This window comes from Pseudopodoces humilis, chromosome 15 (genome assembly GCF_049639895.1).
Source record: "Pseudopodoces humilis isolate 2021_Gansu_Grassland_sample_001 chromosome 15, ASM4963989v1, whole genome shotgun sequence".
Lineage (NCBI taxonomy): Eukaryota > Metazoa > Chordata > Aves > Passeriformes > Paridae > Pseudopodoces > Pseudopodoces humilis.
In genome coordinates, this window is record NC_142214.1 from 5,473,500 (window position 1) to 5,495,577 (window position 22,078).

At 53.2% G+C, this 22,078-nt stretch overlaps 1 protein-coding gene across 1 annotated transcript in view; it reads left to right on the forward strand.

The window, feature by feature from the left end:
* The first annotated feature begins 20,671 nt into the window (after positions 1-20,671).
* EFNB1 (ephrin B1) overlaps positions 20,672-22,078 on the forward strand; it is a 44,725-nt gene continuing 43,318 nt past the window's right edge. Inside the window, exon 1 of the mRNA XM_014255380.2 lies at positions 20,672-20,825. Coding sequence (XP_014110855.1) covers positions 20,710-20,825 — 116 coding nt within the window. The 5' untranslated portion in view covers positions 20,672-20,709. The remainder of the gene's footprint in view (positions 20,826-22,078) is intronic.

Genomic DNA, 22,078 nt, shown 5'->3' on the forward strand with positions numbered 1-22,078 from the left:
CCACAGGGAATCGGCGGAGGGAGGTTCAAAGGAAGAGGTTCAAAGGGAGAGCAGGGGCTCCTGAGCGAGCCCAGGGGTGCGGCAGGGCCGGGGGGCTGCGGGGGGACAGGGAAAAGGGGGGTGGGACACGTCCTCCCTCCTTGTGCCAGCCAGAGGCTGATGTTGAAACCTCCTTTTTGCCATGGAAGAGCTTGGGCAGAGAAAAAGTCAAACATGAACATTTTGGAGGAGCTTTTATTCCAAAAACAATGTCCTAATCTCTGCCGTCCCGATTTGAATGAAAGACTCTGAAAACACGATTTCCCCCATCTTTTTAATGTGTAGGGGAAGTGTTGGCTGTTTCCTGATCAGTCTCTCTCGCTGTTTTCCCTCCTCCCGTTTTTCCTGGGTCACGGTGCCACCACCTTATCACGACTGAGCGTGTTGCCCAAGTCCCGGGGCTGTGACATGGCCCGAGGTGGCAGAACCCGCACCAAGAGCCAGAAAAAGGAGGACATTAAAGTTATTTTATCTCCCGGGACGGACGTTAACATGCTTCACCCCACCCAAGGATACCGCGGAGAGGAAGAACACAAGGAAAGAGCGCAGGAAAGGGGGATCCAAATCTGCAGGGAGGAGGCTGGGGGTAACCTTGGTAATGGTAACCTGGGGGTAATGGATGCGGGGTGCTGCTGGATGGCGCTGGTCCCACTTGCCTGGCGGAGATTTTGACGTGCCGGGGCGATGGGGCTGCTTTGGCAGCGAGCACCTGCGGGGCTGGGCCAGGGAAAACAAAGGTGAGGTGTGGGATGGAGGGCGAGGGGCTCGCCGGGTCGGCCGGCTCCTTATCTCCCGCACTGTTTGCTCCAAGATTAACCCGAGCCTGCAAGATGCGAAAGTCCAAGGAAAACCAAGGCTGGGTAGGGATGACCGGGGGCCTCTCCCCCTTCCCCGGCGGGATGGCCGCGCTCTCCAGGAGGGCTGGAGTTTAAAGTCCAGACTATTGCAGGGTGATTTACGACTCATTATTCTCTGGTGCAAGAGCTGGTTAATGAGCAATCAGGGGTTGGGCAGGCGCGGGGGAAGGGGGGAATTGCGGGACATTCCCGTGGGGAAGGGGCTTCTCCCCCAGCTCAGCCCGGGAGGGGAGCAGCGAACAGCGCTGGGAAGACCATTCCCAGCCCCCTCAGCTCAGCGACGGGGCAAAGAATTCCTGGATCTTTTCCATGTTTTACACACCCCCCTGCCACCGCGTTTAGCTGTTTCCCCATTACTTTCCAATCATGCCAGTTATCAGGAGCCCGTTTATCTGATAATCTGGGACTTGGATTTATTCCATGTTTTTGTAGTACGTGATAACACTTCCCATCCTGCTGACTCCATCAATTTGTCTGGAATGGTGTGGACGGGCCCAGGAAACACGAGTCGGGCTAGAACCGGCTGGATTATGGTAAAACCTGGGGGAGAGGGAGGCAGCTCCGCTTCCCCCCCTGCTCACGACCAGCCGGCGATTCCTGCCCGGGGAGGAGATCTCTCTCCCAGCGGGCTCCTGGAAGAGTCGGGATGGAACGAGAGGATTCCCTGCACCCCGTGCCCTCGGGGCTTCGTCTGCCCTTCCCCACAGAGAGCGGCACAAACATTAGCAGATAAAAAATCCCATAAGTGAACCCCAGGGCAGGGAAGGAGGGGAATGAGAAGCTGAGCCAGACCGGCAATGCCTTGGGAAGGCGCCGCAGGGAATGGCTGTGCCTGCACCCTCGGTGCCTGGAGCATCCCAAATCCCTGCCAAATTCCAGGGCAGGAGAGGGGCAAGGCAGCCCCTGGCTGACCCCAGCCCTCCTGCAGGATCGTGGATCCTGCCTGACTGGAAGGCTCTGGACCTGCCATTCCCAAAGTTTTGATTCCTGTCCGGAGCAGCTCCTCGGGCCGGGCTGTCCCGGCAGGGCAGGGGACAGGCGGTCTGTGCCTGCGGGGGCAGGGACCACCATCCATCACTGGCCCGGGAGGGCTCGGACGATGTGCTGCCCACGGGTCACCGCCCGCGGCCAAAGGGCGCTGCCCGGGGGCTCCGGCTTTGCTCTGGGAAGTGGCTCTGGAATTACAGCCCCTGCTCGGCTCATCCCACCTGCAGGGACCGGGCGGCGTGCCCGGGTGTCCGCGGGGGTGGGACAGCCCCGGGTGTCCCAGTCCGGAACGGGGGTCGGAGCCGCCGCGGGTCGCTCGTGCCAGGCGGGATTCCCAGCGCATCCCTGCATGGGGATGCTCTGCTGGAGGTGTGGGATGCTCTCCTGCGGGAATTTTCCCCTGTTCATGTGGGATGCCCTCCAGCCCGTCAGGCAGGGCTGGTGGGGTACGAGCTGATTTTGGAGACGCCGAGGGAAGTGCTCCCGTCTTTCCCTTGGATCCGTGACTCCATTAAAGCAGTTTTCAGCTCAAAGGTCAGCACAAACCCTCAGCTTCACTCTGTGTCTCGGCTGCAGCGTCCCCAGCCCTGCAGCCGGGACCAAAGAGTCCGTCCCAGTCCCCGGGGACAGCGGTGACCCCAGCGCTGCTGCCACCACGCTCTGCAGGCAGCGAGCGCTGGCCCGGGGAGAGGCGGCCCGGCAAAACCCAAATCCCGCGATCCAAGAGTGCCGGAGGAGACAGCCAACTCCTCCCTCCAAATCCCTCCTGTTTTGTCTGCGCTGCAGCTGTGGGGAGCGAGCAGAAAGTGGCGGAGCAGGGACGGAGGGCCCAAATCTAATTTAAGTCGGCGCATTAGGCCAGGGATTATTTGGCTCAGGGGCTGTTGGCTGTGAACAGGATCCCGGAGAAGCACTTGGCTTGGGATGTCGGGAAGAGCTACCATTCCCCAGGCCTGGGTCGGATACATGGTAATTAATATCAGCGAGGAATTAGGAGGGATTTGGAGGCAGAATGGCCTGAGATTAAGTCAAACAGCAACGTGATCTCAGTTTTGTTAGAAATCCCCTTCCTAAAGGGCTGGTGCTTCCTCACAGCAGCAGGGCTGGGAGGCCGCCAGGGGCTGTCCCCCTGTCCCTGGTCACCCAGGCAGCACTGGGATCATGCACAGTCCTGGGATCCCCCTCATCCTGCACTCACAGCCCGAGGCATGGCCCACAGCGTCGGGAAGGGCTCAGAGCCCTCACATGGTGCTCCAGAAGCTCTTCTTAGTGGCTCTTCTTAAATCCCTTCTGACGGGGGCAGAAGAATCCTCTCTTCCTCCCCAGGGATCAGATATCAGGGAGTTAAGCAAGAAACAGGATCCAAATCCTCCAGTTCCTCTCTAAGCTGCCTCTTACAGAACTGGGTGCCTCCAGGGAGGTTTCTCTGCCTGACCCTGTCCCTCTGTCACCCCTCACCCATGTCCCTGTGTCAGGTGACAGCTGGAGCATGGGAGGGCAGCTCTTCTGTGGGATCAGAGAGCCAGAGCTTCTTTTGGGAACTTTTGGGCTATTTTGCAATCCAGGACATTGCAGAGAGCCCAGATGCAGGTCCAGAGGCAGGAGAGGAGGAGGAGGAGGAGGCAGGCAGGCACTGGGGCTGCTTTGCCCAGGGAATCCTGATGTTTGACCCACCCACCCTTTTGGGATCACTGTGACCCCATTGGCCATGGAATTATGCCGGAGCAGGAGGAGAGGCCCCTTCTGCTCCCCCAGCCCTTGGTTCTGCTGGTGCTCTAGGGGCATCACACCCCAAATTCCTGCAAGATGGAGCTGCAGGACCAATCTCCAGGACTGACTTCCACATCTTGCTCCTTGCACGTGCCCAGGCGCTCTTCCCACAGCCCAGCAGCCCCAGCTCTCCCTGCCCTGGGTTCTCCCAGTTCCTCCTCTCCAGGTGCTGCTGCCCAGCTTGGCCCAGGCTCTCCTTCCCTGTGCCAAAGTCAACACAGCCATGGCCACGGCCCAGTGGTGACAGTCCCCAGCAGTCCACGGACAGGTAGGAAATAAATAATTCCAGGAGATAAACAGTGCAAACACGGCCTGGGCTGATGCATTTCAGACAATATTTGCAGACCAGGTGTGTCCACCCCACCCTGAGTCACCCTGGGCAGGGTGGCTGGGGGGGGATGGTGTTCTGGGGGGGGTCCCCAAAGTTCTGCTGGGGGTGCAGCCACTGCTTTCCCCAGATCTTCTCCTCTGTGCCCACAAAGGGCACCTGGAGCACCCACGGGTCCATTCAGGGGAGCGTTGTCCCCTCAGCATGCCCCCCTCCTCCTTTCCATGGATCACCCACACCAGGAAAATTTGAGGCCCCACAGCACCCTGAGGATTCCCTGGGAGATCATGGAATCACAGAATGGTCTGGGATGGAAGGAGCCTTAAAGATGATCTTGCTCCACCAGCCCAGGCTGCTCTAAGCTCCATCCAGCCTGGCCTTGGACCCTTCCTGATGCTCCTTTTGGAGCCCCCAGAGCAAGGTGATGTTTGGTTCAAAGGTTCTTTGAGTTCTTTGAACCAGGAACTGAGTTTCCAGACCACCCAAGAGGTTGAGGAGCATCTTCAGGCACCTCAGCTGACCCTGGTGAACCCACAGCCCGCGGCAGGAGCCGCCAGCGTGTCCAGGAGTTATCCCAGAACAATCTGGGTTTATCCTGCCTCTCTCCCAGCTTTGTGTTTTTCCTTCTCTCCTGACATCTGGCCACATGTGGCTGTGTCAGCTGCCACACCCCGAGCCTGCAGACCGTGTGTTCCCTGCTGACTGGTGGTGATGGATGAGGGAAGGGCCAGAAGCGTGGATCACACCCCAAATCCAGCTCTTGGCATGGCAGTGACAGATCCCTGGATCCAGCGGGGAGCTTGGAATGGGCTGTTCACTCTGGAAGTCTCCAGGGATGTGCAGAGAGATCCCAGGTGAGCCCAAGCTGCCTCACAGTCCTGCTCAGGGCTGGTGAGGAATGGCTCCTCTTTTGGTATTCCATGGATGCGCTGCAAAAATCAGAGCACTTGGGAAAACTCTCATAAAGCAGGGCTGAATTCCTGAAAAAAAAATTTTAAAAAATCATTTGGGAAATTCCTTGAAGCATCATGAAGTGCAAAGGAAAAAGTCCTGCTAAGCACAATGAATTTTTTTTTTTAAATCACCAGGAAAATTCTTAGAATTCCTCATCTGAGGAATTTTTAGAAAAAGGCGGAAGAGTCTGACAAAAGTCCTTGGCTGAGGTTTCCTGGATGGAGAAATTTCTCAAAGGTGTTTGGAGGATTTCATACCCATATCCTAGACTGAAGAATTTCTTGAGAGCCCTTGTGGGAGTCTTGGAATTCATTGGGATGCTCCTAGACAGGTTGCTGATAAAGAAATGCCAGAAAACTTCCAAAGGGGAGAAAACTCGCGGGAAACATGGAAGATTCTGGAGAAGTTTCTAGGTGGAGGAAAGTCAGGGAAGCTCTAGGGCATTCCTTGAAATATTTCAGATTGGAGAAGTCTTATGAAGCCCTTGAACATTCCTGGAAATGTTCTAGACACAAATCATAGGAAATTCCTAGGAAGCCTTGGTGTTGCAAGAAAGGCTGAAGTATTTAAGAGGAACCTGCCATCCCCAAATTCACAGGACAAAACCCTAGGGACTGTTGTGCTGTGGATCCCTAGAAAGCTCCAGGGATTTCCCAGGAGGCTCTAGATGAAGGAAGTGGTGCCCAGCCTGATCCTCTTTCCTTTCCATCCCGGGTCAGGCAGGATTTACCTGGAGCTGATCCTGTTTTTCTCAGGGATGCAGAGCTGACCCTGCATCCTGATCTCAGGGTGCTGACAAATCTCCACCGGTGACAATTCCCACAGCTCCAAGAAGCCACTTGGCAGGAAAAGCAGGAAATCCATTATCCAGGGATCCCATTGTCAATTCTCTCATTCCAAACCTCTATAACTTTCTTTGCATCTTTTTCTCCTTTTTCCTGGTTCATTTTAACTCTCTCCACACGGGTATTATCCCAAATCCTGGGTCAAAGTGATGCTTTTCCCCACCATCTCCTCATTCCCTGGCATGGATCCATCAGAGCTGAGAGGCAACAGATGAAGGAAAAAAAAAAAAGGACATTTCCCCTTTTGTTCTCTTTCCTTGCTCCAAGAGTTCTTAATATTCCACTTGCCTTTTTTGACTCTTGCTAATCATTGAAAGGAGGCCTTCAAAGGGGCTCGGCAGCGTCTCCAAGATCTCGTTAAATCCCAGTAATTGCTGATACGGAGCCGCTGCGCGTGTCCGGATGGGGGAAAAGCTTTTCATGTTCATTACTCTGCAATTATGAGCAGGGAAGTTCATCTGCCATTTTATTGCTCTGTTCCATGCGATCATTCCATTCCCCCACAATTCCTCAGTGCCAGGAGTAATTTGGAGCTGCTCTGAAGTGCTTGGCTGTGCTCTTCCCTCTCCTGGATCACTTTGGGGGGCACCAGAGGAGGTTTCTGGCCAAGCTCCTGTGGGACCTTGTTGAAAGTTCTCTCTCCTGCATAAACAGGCTGTTCCCCAAGTCCTGCCATCCTTAACTAGGGATTAACATTCCCATTTACCCCAGGGCTGCTCTTGCCTCACCAGCCTCAGCTGAGTGACCTTGCAGAGACCTTTTAGAAACCCCAAATATTGCAACTTCTCTGCTCCAAGCCTCGATTACAGCATGGCCGGTGTGGACAGACCAGCCCCAGGACTGCCAGAGCTCGGTGCTCATCCCACTTCTCTCCTGGAGCACCTGAAGCTAGAGACTTGGCAGGTCTCTATCCCAGGCAGTGCATGAGCAGAGTGACCTGGAAGTTCATGGACACCTTCAGCTGCTGGGGCAGGAGGGATGATCCTTAGACTCACAGAAGCCCTCTGGGGCTGTGGAGCCCAAACATGCCCAGCGCTGCCAAGGCCACCACTGACCATGTCCCCAAGTGCCACATCCATGTGGCTTTTAAATCCCTCCAGGGATGGGGACTCCACCCCTGGGCCAGGGCTGGACAACCCTTTCCATGAGAAATTTTCCCTAATATCCAACTAAACCTCACTTGGAGCAGCTTGGGCCATTCCATCTCCTCCTGTCCCTGTTCCCTGGGAGCAGAGCCCGATCCCCCGGCTGTCCCCTCCTGTCAGGGAGCTGTGCAGAGCCAGAAGGGCTCTCCTGATCCTCCTTTTCTCCAGACTGAGCCCCTCCATCTCCTTCAGCCACTTCTGGTGCTCCAGACCCTTCCCCAGCTCCGTTCCCTTCCCTGGACATCCTCAATGCAGCAGCACAAGAGCAGCAGAAGGTAGAGAGGGATTTGGGAGAAGCTCTTTGGACTTGACAAAAGCTCTTGAGGTGCTGCTGATGGTCCTGGCTCCTTCGGCCAACACCTGCCATGGTCGGACAATTGGGAGGAAGAGGGCGGCCAAAGGGCCTCTTTTGACCCAATTTTTCTCCCTTCTTGAGTGAGGAGTTTGATGGGAATTGGTTTAAAGTAAACAGAGGAGTCCTTGGGGCGGGCTCTGCAGGGCTGGCAGGATCCGCTGGGGTTGGCGCTGCCCCGCACAGGGAGGATGAGGCGTGGGATAATTCCCAGCATCCATAGGATGTTAGTTTTGGGACTTCATCAATAAGACTCTTCTCCTGCGGCTCCCCAAAATGTTTATGGAAGAGATACAGGAAGGGAGGAAGATCAAACCTGCTCTGGTGAAGCCTTGCTGCCTTTATCTGTGGTTTATGAGGTGACCAGACCTTGGCGGCTCCGTTTTAACTTGTTTTGATCTGGCCGTGCTTTATGACGATTATTCTGAAATGTTTTGACAGGCACGAGCCTCACCCGTCTGGGCTGCTCTGCTGGGAGTCCCGGGGCAGCGCTCCCACAGCCCAGCTTTTCCAGAAAAACCCAAAAATTCAGAGGGGGAGACGATGCCCTTCCTGAGGATGCAGGACCCGTGACCACCTGGGAAGACTTGACTTGCTCATGGCCCTTCCCTCTGCTTGCAGCCTTTGTGGGGTTTGCTGGTAGTGCCTTTCCGAACTTTGGGAATGGTTTTCCAACAGATGTTTGGGCTCTCAAGTTGCATTTTTGGTTTTTCCCCCAAAACTGTCTCTCGTTTGCACACATTTCGTACTTTTTAGTTAAAAAATTCCCAGCTGCGAGCCACATTTCTGGGAGGATCATTCCTTTGTGTTTCCAGTGAAAATGGGAACATTTCAATAAATCATTCTTGGGCTCTTTTTAAGTTTATTTTATGGACAATACTCAGAGCTGCTGGCTGGATTTGAGGACAAGTCAGATGTACCCGTCTGGAGGGGTGGTGGGGTGGGCTGAGCTGGGCTCCCAAGGCTGAGGGAGATGTGGGAAGATGCTGGTGGTTCCCAGGGATCAGCAGGATTACATCAGAGGCAGCACCTTCCCCACCTCCTGTTTACAGTCCTTCCAGCCAGGTCTCCATCTCAGAGTCCTCAGGAAATAATCATGGAATCACAGCATGGTCTGGATTGGAAATCACCCTAAATTCCATCTTGTCCCACCCCTGCATGGGCAGGGACACCTTCCACTATCCCAGGTTGCTCTGAGCCCCATCCAACATGGCCTGGAACATTTCCAGGGATCCGGGGGCAACCACAGCTTTTCTGGGCAACCTTCAGGCACTGGAAGGAGCTCTGAGATCTCCCTGGAGCCTTCTCTTCTCCAGGCGAGCACCCCCAGCTCTCCCAGCCTGGCTCCAGAGGGACTCCAGCCCTCGGAGCAGCTCCGTGGCCTCCTCTGGACTCTCAGAGCAGCTCCAGGTCCTTCCTGTGCTGGGAGCCCAGGGCTGGAGGCAGCTCTGCAGGTGGGGTCTCACCTGAGCAGGGCAGAATTTCCCCCTCCCAGCTCCCCACTCCGGGGATCAGCCTCGGGGGGTTCTGGAGCCCCTGGGGCTGAGCAGGCTCCAGGCACAGGCTGGTCCTGCCAGGTGTGCCCAGCCCTGTTTCTGGAAGCTTGGCATTGCCTTATTCCCATCGAGGATACTGATTCCTACTGGGAATTAGGGATGTGCCGCCCTCAGTGTGGTCTCTCCTCTCTTCTCACCTCTGATGGGTTAACCCTCCCCTCTTCGCCATTCTCCTCTCGGGGCAGCGTGCCAGGGATTAGAAGATGAGGTTAAAATTGCCTCCTGTAATTCATGCAGATTCCCTCCTCCCTTCCTGGGCGCTGCTGCCCGCTCCCCTCCGGGCCGTGCCCGCTGCCCCCCTGGCAGTGCCCTGCTCCCTGAGCATCCCGTGCCTCGGGATTTGGGATGCCCTTCCCGGCCAATCCACCTCCGCTGGGGCGGAGGCAGCGGGTGGTTCGCAGCCCTGCTCCATCCCAGCTGGAAGGAGGACGAGCCCAGGTGGAGGAAGGATGGGCAGGCAGCGAGCTGCGGCCGCGTTTGCATCTCCGTGGGTGTTTTCTTCATTAAAATGCTGTGGGAAGAGGTTACCTCGCCTGGCTCCGTGTTTGCTGCCCCTGAGCTGGAAGCAAGAGCCCTTTGTCAGGGAGACAGGGAAGGAGCTTTGGCAGGAAGGGCTTTCCGTGGGCTGCCAAGGGCGTGTGGGCACCGGCCGTGGCTGTGGCTGCTGCCCACGGAGGTACCGAGGCTTTGGCAGGGGGAGGACGGGGCAGGGCATTTTTGGACAGTGTGGGTTGGGTTTGGGCTGCCCTGATGGCAAAGCCCGATGTCTCTTTTAAAAGCCAAAGCCCTCTCTGTGTCTGTCACCTGCATTTCTGAGCGTGTCTCTCTGAGGACCCCTCCATCCCCCTTATCTCCTGTGGGTGGTTACTGCCAAGAATTATCATCTGCCTCAGAACTGCTTTGATCTTGTTGCTCCCGGAAAAGGAAAACACACGTTTTCTCTCTTTATTTTATTTTAAGCATCGTTTATCAGTGTAGCAACGCCTTTAGGTGAAGGGGCTTGCGGGCAGGGCCCCCAAATCATCTGCCCTCTGAGGAAAAGGCTTGGGAGCCCCTGGGAGGATGGGATGGCTCGGGGTGGGGGTGGCAGGGACCCCCTGTGCCCCCACGGTGGGAGGTTTCACACAGCCGGGCACCCATCGGGCTCTCCCGATGCTCTCCGTGCCTCCAGGCAGGGCTTACCGGTGCTGGACATGCCTTGGAGGCAGCGCTGAAATGGATGCTGCTCACTGAGCTCTTTAATTGCTTTTAGTTGTAGACTTATTAAAGAACAAGATTTAAATAACGTCAGGGGGAGGAAGGGAAAAACACCTCAATAAAAACAAGCTGAAAGAGGGAGCGGAGAAGCTTCCCGTGGTGCCGAGCGGAGTTACCGCGAGGAGTCATCAGCAAAGGCTTCCAGGTTCCCTATTTTTCTTCCAAATCTGCTTTGAGTTTAAGCAAATCCCCGAAGATTGCCCATGAATAGTCATGCGGGAGCTGTCCCTGCCTGCGCTGCAGCCGCTATCCTAAAAAACCAGATTCCTGGCAAAAAGGAGATGAGAAAAAGCACCAGGTTTTCCTTGTGTTGTATTTTGCTTGAATATTCCTTATTATTCGGGCAAGGCTTGTAGACACTTGCGCTGAGATCTGATAGGAAAAGATTTGCCCAATTATGGAATGGAAACGGTCCCGGGGGTCGCAGCCAAGGGAGGGAGCGGCTCCCGAGGCTCCGCCGGCCCAGCCCGGGCACGACGCCCCTGCCAGGCAGGGAGAGCTGTCCCTGCCCCTCCTGGCACGGCCCCACGCGTGTGGGTGTCAAACTCCGAGCGAAAAAAAGAATCCCGAGCACCTGGGGGAAATCCAGCAGCGAAAAGGAGCCAAAACTCTGCGGGAAAACTTCCCTTGATCACCCCTTGGTGTGCTCAGGGGTCGGGGAACGGGAGATGAATGCCAGGTTTGCCCTGAGTGATGGAGGCAGATCATAGGATTCATCCCGAGAAAACACCCTGGAAAGGGCATTAGGAGAGGGGCTTGTTGTGTCTCCTCGGAGCTAATTGGGATCACGGGAGAGGTGGGAAGAGGGCGCTCAGGAACCCAGCACGAGAGCTCTTGGCGTGCCTGGGGGTTCTCGGTGGGATGTAGGATTCACTCAGGGCTTGGAATTCGCCCCAGATTGCTTCATCTTTTCTTGGTGGGAAAGACCTTTCCCCCAACAAATTTTCTAGAAGTTACTCTGGAGTTGGATGTTGGGATCTCAAATATCAAAGGAACAAAAAGCTGTGGGTCACGCATTTCTTTCCACTGTATCCGGTAATTCCACCAGCCATCCCCTTTCCCTGGAATTCAGTTTTTTTCAGTGGAAAAGCAGATGGAAAATGGCTCAAAGAGGAGGAAAATGGCAAAAAAAAGGGAGAAGAATGAGGTGGTAAATGAGAAGGAATTGGGAGAATGGGATGCTGGCAGGGCAGGAGCTCCTGCACCTCTGCAACCAAATACTCCGGGTTTGGGGTCTCTTTCCTCTGTGCCAAACCCAAAACTGCCTGGTCTGATCCCAGAAATTCTTTTACGCATGTCTGAAGCTGGTGGGGAAAAAAAGGAGAGCAGCGATGTCCTTTGGCTCTCAGAGATGTCCCTTGGCCCACAGAGGTGTGGATCACCAGGATGTCCCTGGAGCTGGGAATGGCAGCTGGAACAGGGAATGGCTGCGGGAGCAGGCGGGGAAGGGGCTCGGCCGCACGGGGCCGGTCCCTGCCGTAGCTGCAGCTCGTTAAAGTCTGGCTGGAGGCGAGAGAGATCCCTCGATAAAGATGTGAAGCGAAGTCGAGGGTAAGTACAGTAATCTCCCAACTTCCCACCGGGGTGTGAGCGCCCAGGTTGTAAATAGGCTGGAATCAAAGACTCATAAACCATGCAAATTGCTCCGTGTGTGTTTGTCTGTCTCCTTCCCATGTCTTTGCCCCTCACCTCCTTCCTCTGAGTCTCTATCTCTCTATCTCTCCTCTTTCCATGAGCTCTGCTCTGCTCCCGACGAGCCTGTTTGGGCGAGGGAGGGACGCTTTAAAAGGCATTTTTGTGGTTCTGGGCAGCAAGTCAAAAAAAATCTGCTTTTTTTTTCCCCCTGCCACCCTGCCCCCCTCCCCATTCCAGACTCAGGGACACGTCACCCCAAACCTACACAGCCATCAAAATAAACATTAATTAAGATATTTCCAGTGATCTTCGCTGTCACAAATTACCAGCCCCACAAAAGCAGCACTGCAACTGCTCAGGATGTTCAGTTTATCCCTTTTTGCGATTGCTGAGAGATAAAACGGAATTTCTCCACTTTCCTCTTCTGCCTTTCAGCCAGTCCTGCTCCACAACGGGAGCCATCAGCGGCACCACGGGGCTGCATCCCCAAAACCTGCAGCGGGAATCACGGAGCCATGATCCGCCTAAATGGGAGGATAATAAAGCCTTGTGCTCTGTGGGATACTGGGATCCCCTCCTGGGTGTCGGGATGGGAGGATGCAGGGATGCAGTGGCGTTGGGATGTAAGGTGCGGGATGGCAGGGAATGCAGGGCTGTAGGGTGAGGGGATGCAGGGGATTGCAGGATTCAGGGAAGCAGGGATGCAGGGGCACAGGGGTGATGGGAGGAGTGCAGGGATGCAGATGTTCAGGGTGTTCAGGGAATGCAGGGGATTAGGGGATGAAGGGGCACAGGGATACAGGATTGCAGGGCTGCAGGACAGAGGATGCAGGGATGCAGAGCCACGTGGATTCGGGATCGCAGGGATGCAGGACCGCAGCAGTGAGGAGTCCAGAGGGGCTGGATCTCCCTGTCCCGGCTGCCGCAGCTGCCCGAGAAGCAGCACGGGCCGCCCGGAGCAGGCGGGCTGCCAGGAGCCGGAGCTGGCAGGGCAGGGTGGGGAAGCAGGAAAGGGAGCCCCGCTCCTCCTCCCCTCGGGGAGAGCTGTGGCTCTCGGCGGGAGGCTTGTGAGTACACACAGACTCTCTGGAGCCTCCCATGTAAATCCTGGCAGGACGCAGCCAGCTCTGAGCTCATTCACGTGAGATCACCGGCTCGTTCGGGGCTCGCGGGTGGGGACGTGCCGGGAGCTCCGCGGGACCCTGCCCCGGGGGGCTGCTGGGGATCTGGGAGAGGAGCTCAGCCCATCCAAGCCCTCTCCCTCCCGGTCACTCTTACAGCAGCACCGTGCCCGTGTGGCCACACACGGCATTCCCCAGGGCCCTGCAGCCAGCTGGCAAGAACCTGCTGTCACGCCAGGGTGCTGGCTCTGATCCTGGGGATAGCACGTGGGACACCGGGGGTGGCAGGTGGGACACTGAGGATCAGCCCCGACGCTTGGTGTCAGGTGTGACCCTGGGGATGGGAGATGGGACACTGGAGAAGGCAGGTGTGACCCTTGGAATGGCAGGTTTGACCTGGACATGGGAAGTCTGATCCTGGGGATGGAAGGTCTGACATTAGGAATGGAAGGCGTGACCCTAAGGATGGCACTGGGGGACGAGTCTGACATTTGGGATGGAAGCTGTGACCCTGGGAATGGCAGGGCTGGCCCTGAGGATGGTGAGCTTGACCATGGGGAGGGAAGTTGTGACACTGAGGATGGAAATTGCGACACTGAAAGTGGATGATCTCATCATAGGGATGGAAGGTCTGGTCCTGGGAATGGTAGGTCTGGCCCTGGGGACGGCAGGTGTGGCGCTGGGAATGGAAGATCCGGCCCTGGGAATAGCGGGTCTGACTCTGGGGATTGCAGATCCGATCCAACACCTGGATTTTCCACCCCGACCAAGGAGCAGAGGCCACGACAGGCGAGGGAAGAGCCCTGGGAGCGGCGATGCCTCGGGCGCATCCATCAGCAGCCGCGTGTCCCGGCGCAGCCCCGGGCTCTCGGCACTTCCCCTGGGATACGACACAGCCCCAGGTCACCTCCTGCTCCTCTGCCATCCTCCACCGCTTTTCCTTTGGTGTTCAAACCCTGCGGGAGCTTTGTCTGCAGTTGCGACTTCCCCCTGCCGCTGCTGCTCCAAAGAAAACAGATCCATGTGTTTGAAAATCTCGGCTTACACAGCATTCCTCCAGCTTCTGCTCCTTTTTGGGGCTTCTCCTTCTTCCTCCGGCTCGCTGACCTGAAAATGCACTTTGTGTTTTCCCTGGGAGAGGTGGATGAGGAGAGCTCCGGCATAGCTGCATATTAAACCCCGCGGATTTTCCCGAGGTGCCGCTGCCGCTCTCCCGCTCCAACAACTTTTTAATCACTCGCCCCAGATAGACCAGATTAGATTTATTTTTTTTCCCCCCGCTAACAAAATCATGGCGTTTCCTGTGCTCCTTTCTGGCTATTTAGGGCCCTTTCATGTCTCCCTGCCTGGGGAAGGACGGCCGGCCCCGCACACCGGGATAGCGGCGAGAATTCCATGGAAAAGCTGCTTATCTTCCCTGCCAGGTCATTAACGAGCTGGTGGTGCCTTTTGCAGGTCATTAAGACAGATGTTAAGGAATGGCCTAGGCAGTGTCCCCTTGGATATTCCCGCCTCCTCCAGCATCTGCACGCCTGGGTACATTGCTACCTCATATATATAAATATATAAATATATATAATATATATATATGTATGTATATAAATATTTTATATCTATTCTATATATAAAATATACATATAAAATATATTAAAATACAAAATTTCCTATATCACACACACACACATATATATAATATAATAACATATTAGATATAATAATAGATTATTTATTTATATATATAAATATAAAAAATACATATATACCCTCATATAAATATGTACTAATGCATATATACCTACATATCTATTTACAAAATTTCATATATATATATTTATATATACCCCCCCACATATACATACATATATATATATATATATATATATATATATATATATATATATATACACATACACATTAATATATATATATATATTTATTTTCCCAGCATATTCCTCGTGTAATCTCCCACTGTGCTGTTCAGGGCTGCTCCTTCTCCAGCAAATTTGAGGCGTTTTCCACAATAATGGTCAAGGAGTTAAAGGCAGCTCCCTGGCACGTCTCACCCGTCACCTTTGTTCTTACAAGAGTGAGGTGATTCACTTCTGGTGGGGTTTTTAGGGTGTGTTCCCAGGTTTTCTGGGAATATCAGGATGCTCAGGACCCCTCTGTTGCCCTCTCTCCATGTCTAAGGTGGCAGCAGCTGCCTGCCAGGGATTTTTCTTGTGGTTTTTGTTGTCCCTTCTCTCTCCTTTTGCCAGCCCTCAGTCCTGCTCTGCTCTTTCCCAGGGCACAGCCAAAGTCATGGATTTACTGGAGATGTGGAATGATGTGTCCTGTTCCAGAGAGCAGCGGGAAGGCAGAGCCAGGAGGGAATTCAGCCTCTCTCACCCATTTCTGTGGCCTCATTCATTGAAGCCAATATTCCTCCCCTCGCAGAGGTCTGGGGAAAGGGAGCTGCTCCAGTGAGGATGTTTGGGATTAAACCTCTACTCCAGTTCCATTAAAGCTCCTGATTAAAGGGCTGGACTCCAGACAATGCTTCCCCAGTGCCGACAGCTGCTCCCCCAGCTCCCAGTTTCCATCTCCAGCCCAACCCCATTTCAGCCACCTTTGAATTTTTCCCTTCCTTGCAGGTTTTATTCTCCTTAATTTTTTTTTTAAGCCCCAAATCCATGAGTGGCCACTTCTGCAAGCGATAAAAATCTTATTCCCTGCCTTTGGATTTTTTTTTTCCAGGCAATTGTAGCTTGCAACACCTTAATTATCGCGGCTCTGAAAACCGGTTAAAGATTTTAATACTTCCTTCCCCAGCCTATTATGCAGCGACTTCTCAGCCCCATAAAATGTTCCTCTGGAGCCCCATGGCCTCGTGCTGCTGCATTTCCCTGTTCTATCCTTTCCCGATGGATTAAACACCCCCAGCTCCCCCTTTCCCTCTCCCCTCGGGGCAGGTGGGAAGCGCCCGGATTTCCAGGTGGAAAATGGGGCTTTTTATAATTGAAATCCTATGACACAGCCAGCAAAAATGTTGCATCATTTTAATCAGGCAGCACATCTGCAGAAGGTGCAAGATTCCCGGAGCCTGAGCGCGGGAATGATGGGATAAATCACGGGAAAGGCAAACCCTTGACATCACCTTCATTGCTGGTTTTGATGCTCTGATTTCTCTGCTTCCCTGGCACCCATCCTGCCTGCCTGGCTCTTATTCCATGGGTACAAGGCTCTTTGGATGTCTCCTTAAAAACAAAAATTCCTGGGATTTTTTTTTTGGGGGGGTTTATTTTTGTGTGTTTTTGTTTTTGTTTTATGGAGATTTGAGTTAATCACGAATTTTGGCCCCTTCTGTGCAGGGTTCCTTGGAAAAGCATTTTCCAGGGAGAGGGGCTGTGCCTCTGCCAGGGTGTTGGGGATACACGTGCCAGCCCGGTGGGATCTCATCCCTTTCATCCTAGAAAACACTTAGGGGGAATATCTCCCTGGTCCCACGGTGCCTGTGGGATGAGAGAAGTTTATTCCCCACCGATGTTTTATTTAGGTGAGTTTTAAATAACTCCAGCGCTTTCCTGGGGGAACCATCCCCCGGATTTCTGCACTAAGCACTTTTTCCTGGTGTTCAGCCGAATTTTTCTTTTTTTATTTTTCTTTTTTTTTTCCTCCCTGCTCGGAAATTTCTCAGGTAATTTAAATGTGAAGTGGCTGTGGAATACATTGGGCTGCAGCTCATCACTTGATGAGGGGCTGATTGGGCTCGGAGAGGCTCTGCCAGCAGGGAGGGAGGTGGGAGAGCCGGGAATTTTGGGAATGATGCCGGGTATCAACAGTCCAGTCTTTTTAGAATGGAGCAGGTGGGGGAAAATTGCCCGGATCATCCCCAAAAATGTTGTTTTAATGAGGTTTTAGGGAGGTGAGGGAAGCCAAAAATCCAGAATCCACCCCGGGTGGGAAGGGCACAGTGGGATGTGTGGGAAGAGGGCATGGGTAGGGCACGAGGCATCTCCTGGGCTCCGGAAAGTTGAAGAATTTGGAAATTCACCAATGCCCTTTCTTGTCCCTCACCGTTTGCACGTGAGGACTCTGGGGAGCACCAGGTCTGTGTGTGGCTCTGGGATCCCTCATGGAATGGGAGCCTGGATCAGCACCCCAGGATGGAGCTGTGTGGGAGCTGAGCCCCCCAAAACTCGTGACATCCACATGGGAATGTCCATGCCAGCTCCAGGAATGCCGGAGCAGGGCAGGAAAAGGGAAGGGAGATGGAAATCACAGTAACTCCTTGTGGAAACACAAGGATGACCCCCGTGCCTGGAATTTTGGGGTTGGATGGGGTTTATTGGCCCCTGGACCTGGTCAGAGCCCCCTGGGGTATGGATCCTTTCCTTCTCCCACCTGGAGCCCAGCCCAGATCCCGGTGTCATGGTGCACCTGAGGCAAGGAACCATTTCCCATTTAATTTATTGGGTTCTTTTTTCCCCAAACCATCCAAGGAATGGTCCTGGTTGGTCACCAGGTGGATGGGTGGGAAAATCAGGAGCTCCCCTTCCCGGGGCAGGTGTTTCCTGCTGTGGGACAACTCCAGAAGGGATGTCAAGGAGTTTTCCCATTGTCCCAGCTCTCCAAGGTGTCCCACTGCCCTGGATGGGACCTGTTCCCGTTCCACAGGGCCCCTCCCTTACGAGTGTTTGGTGTCGCTGACACATTCCAGAGTGGGCAGGGGCCACAATCCGGGTTTTTTCCCGGCTGTCCCGCGGAACTCTCCATAAAGTGGTGACCTTTGGAAGCTCGTGCCTGGCTCACCTGCTCCTTTCCCTCATCCCAAGGATCCACATCCCCCACAGCACCAAACTGGTCCCCACCGGGGCGAGGCCACGGGGGCTGATCCCAAAGTGTTCCCAAAGTGATCGTGAAGGGATCCTGAGCCCTCCTGGCCGTGCGGGGTGGGTGGGTGGGTGGGCACAGGGGAGCTGTGGGGTCATCATCCTCCTTTCCAAAGGATTCCCGAGCTCCGGATCCCCACCTGAGCCTGTGCCGGGAGAGCGGCATCGCCATGGCAACAGGACCTGATGTCATCGGCAGGGATGGAGGGGCAGGAGAGCGGGAACGGGCAGGGTGAGCAAGGAACAGGCAGGGAATGGGCAGGGAAGGGGCAGGAACAGGCAGGGAATGGGCAGGGAAGGGGCAGGAACAGGCAGGGAATGGATAGGGAATGGACAGGGAAGGGGCACGGAGAGCAAGGAACAAGGAGGGAATGGGCAGGGAGTGAGCAGGAATGGACAGGGAATGGGCAGGGAGAGCAAGGAACAGTCAGGGAACGGGCAGGGAATGGGCAGGGAGAGCCAGGAAGGGACAGGGAATGGGCAGGGAATGGGCAGGGAATGGAGAGGGAAGGGGCAGGGAATGAGCAGGAATGGGCAGGGAATGGACAGGGAATGGACAGGGAGAGCCAGGAAGGGACAGGGAATGGGCAGGGAGTGGGTAGGGAGTGGGTAGGGAGAAGACAGGGAGAGCCAGGAATGGGGAGGGAATGGGCAGGGAATGGGCAGGGAATGGGCAGGGAGAGCCAGGAGCAGGTGGGAAGAGGCAGGAATGGGCAGGGAGAGGGCAGGGAACGGGTAGGGAGAGCAGGAATGGGAAAGGAGAGAGAAAGGAATAGGCAGAGAGACCCAGGAATGGGCAGGGAAAGAAAGAATGGGCAGGGAATGAGCGAGGAGCGGGCAGGGATCCAAGGCCCCTCTCCCAGGAGACAGCCAGGCGCTCAAATCTATTAAAAAATCACATTTTTGGATGTTTTCTCTACTCCTTCCTCAGGTATTTCCCTCTCTTTTGGCTCCAAAGAGCCCAAATCCCGCTGCTCCCCGTGCCCAGGGAGCCCCCACACCCCACGTGCCATCCCCAGCTCAGGGTTTTCATGGAAAAGGCAGAAAAATCAGGTTTAAAACCTTGAGTTTTTAATAAATTTTATTTCTATGGAGCCAATTTGACCCTGATTGTATAATTTTTTTTATAATTTTCTCAATAGAAACGGAACTGACTTTGCCATTTTTTGGAATTTTTGAGCTTTAATTTGAATTATTTTAATAAAAAACCGAAGGGACTCGGGGGGTTTTGGTTTATTTTTGTTCTCCAAAGTGACTTTTTTGTTTGTTTTTCAATTTTCTCAACACAAATGAAAGTGACGCCAAAATTTGTTGGTTTATTTTTGTAACAGAAAGGAACTGACTTGAGGGTTTTTTTTTTTTTTTAATTTCCTTAATAAAAAGTGAACAGGGGAGGGGGGTTTTATTTTATTTTGTTTTTATTTTATTAATAGAAATTAAACCAACTCCAAAGGGGTTTATTATTTTGCTTGTAATAGAAAGTAAAGTGACTCCAAAGATTTTTTTAATAGGAAGAAAATTAATTCTGGATTTTGGCTCCTCCCTCCCCATGGCCCAACTAAGAAAATATTAACAAATTACAAAAACTCCAAAAAGTCCAAAACACATTAAAAAAAAAATGCCACAAAAATAAAAAAATCCACTTGAAATAAATTTTTTAAAGAACCTCAAAACCCCTCAAAAAAAGAAGAAAATTTTAAAAAGTTTAAAAAGAAAATTAATAAGAAAAGCTCCAAACAATTCTGGAAATGAAAAATAAATTTAAAAAAAAGAAGTTTAAAAAAGTTCAGAAGACTTAAAAAAAAATAAAAAACTTCAAAATAATAAAAAATCAGAAAACTGAGAATACATAAAAAAGGGAAAACTTTAAAAGTTTAAAAAATAAAAAAAATGTGAGAAAAAATTAATACCTTGTAAAAAAGTAAAAGAAACCCCAAATCTAAAAAAAAAAATGGTAAAAGGAAAAATATTTTTAAAAACGCTTTAAAAAGTCCAAAAGGTTAGAAAAAAAATCTTTAAACGAAGTCACAAAAGTCAGAAATTACTTTAAAAACTCTCAAAAAAATAAAAAAATTGAAGAATCTTTAAAAGACCTGGAAAAAATTAATAAAACTGAAAAATCCTCAAAAAAAATCCCAAAAATGTAAAATATTTTTTTTAAAACCCTAGAAAAAAGTCGCAAAATATTGAAACATCTTTAAAGAAACCTTCAAAAACAGTAATATTAATATTTAAAAATCTTTAAGAGACCCTCCAAAACGTCAAAGAAGTGGAAAATCTTTTTTAAAAATGGGGAAAAAAATGAACAAAACCTTTGGAAAACGCTGGAGGAAAAAAAAATTCGAAATAAAATATATTTCTTTTAAATTAAAAATTTTAATACCCTCCAATTCGCTGGAATAAAAGTCCCAGACCGTTCAAACCTCTTTAAACCCCCCCCAATCCATGGATTTTGTGGAATATTTCGGTTTCGTGCCGGCCCCGTCGCCGCTTCGGGCGTGGCCGGCGGCGGCCGCTGGGGGGCGCTGTAGGATCGCGGCTGAAGGGGCGGGCGAGGCCAAGCGCGGCGCGCAGCGGGGGGGGTGACGGGCTCGACGGGGATGGGGACAGGCCGGTGGGACACCCATAGCGGAGCTCTTCCAGCTCGTCCCCAACGCTGTCGCCTCTTCATCCTCCCCCCGGTAACCCGGTAGCAACGGCCGGTAACCGGGGGGGGGGGCATAAAAAAAGCACAAACCCTCTGCGCTCCCCTTAAGAACTCATAATGGGCGTGCCCACCCGCAAGGCCCCCCCCGCTCCGCTCAGCCATTGGCCGCCCGTCCGGGCTGTCCGAGCCGCTGCCTGCGCGGAGGGGTAGAGCGGCTGCCGCGGCGGGCGGCGCCTCAGTCGGTGCGGGGCGGGCGGAGGTGGCGGGTGGGGAGCGGAGCGGGAGGAGGCGGCGGCGGAGCGTGATGGGCGCCTGACGCCCGGCCCGCCCCCCCGCGGGGGGACGATGGCGCGGCCCCGCGGCGGGCGGTGGCTGCTGGGTGTCCTGCTGGCCCTGTGCCGCCTCGCCGCGCCGCTCGCAAAGAGCCTGGAGCCGGTGTCGTGGAGCTCCGCGAACCCCAAGTACGTGCGGCGAGAGAAGGGGGGGGTCGGGAGGGACGCGCCTCGCACCCCCTGCGGGGAAAAAGGCACCGAAACCGCGTTCTAAATGCGAATTTAACGGAAACAGCGAGGTTTTTAAGGAAAAATCGCTCCTGGAGGCTGCGGGCGGCGGACGGAGCGACCCCCGGCTGAGGACGGACCCGCGGCGCCGCGCTGCTTTTCGTACCAAAAAAAAAAAAAACCTCCTTCCCTTTTTTCCCCCCGTTTTTAACTGTGCTTTTTCTTCTCGCAGCTTTTCTTCTCTTGAAATCCGTTTTTATTTTTGAAAACCACGTTTTGTTTCTTGATTTTTAAATTTTTTTTTTTAATTTTTCACGTCTCGGTGTTTTTTTTTTTTGTTTTGTTTTGTTTTTTACCCCGGATCGCCGCTTCCCTCCAGCGTTTGGATTTATAACCTTTTTTTAATTTTTTTTTTCCTGGGTTTTCTCATCCGAAATCAGCCGCGGAGGAAGGCGAGGGGATTCGTTCCGCCCCCACCTCGGGCTGGGTCCGAACAAAGCGGGCGGTGGGGCTGCTCCGCCTATACAGACACCTAAATTCTATACATTTATATATTCCTATATAAATCTGTGGATGTGGACGCGGCTGGCGTGCAGGAGCAATATGAAGGGCCAGGAGGAGGAGGAGTGGGGGGTGTTCGGTCGCCCCTATGCCGGGGCTGGTGGTCTGGATGGGTCGGTGGCCCTTCCTCAGCTTCATCTTGTAGATCATGGAATGTTTATTTATGTTACCCCTTTCTCCCTTCAAAAAAATCCTGCTTTTACCCTGCTTTTGTTGTTTTTTTTTTTTTTTTCCCCACCACACTTCCCGAGGCAAAAAATAACCCAAAAATAATCCAAAGAGTTTTTGAGGGTTGGAAAGAACCGAAACAATTTGGACAACCTTCCTGCCTGGACATGTATTCCAACTAAATGTTTATTTCCTTGGTTTCTTGGTGGGGGAAAAAGGAACTTTGCAGGCACACTTCGCGTGTCCCCAGCTCTGGAAGCGCCGGGACGGCGGCTCCGTCACTTCGTTCTCCTCGGTGTGTTTTTCGTTTCTTTGGGAGTTGTGTCAGTTGGCTGGGAGCAGAGAGAGCCTTTTCCCTCGGGAATTGCCCGCTGGATTCGTGAGCTTGGCTAGGGGCAGGCAAATTGGTTCCAGAAAACAGAGATTTTATTTGGGAAAAGGCAGCTGGAGGTGGAGGTGGCTCTGTCTTGGTGGTGGAGAATGCC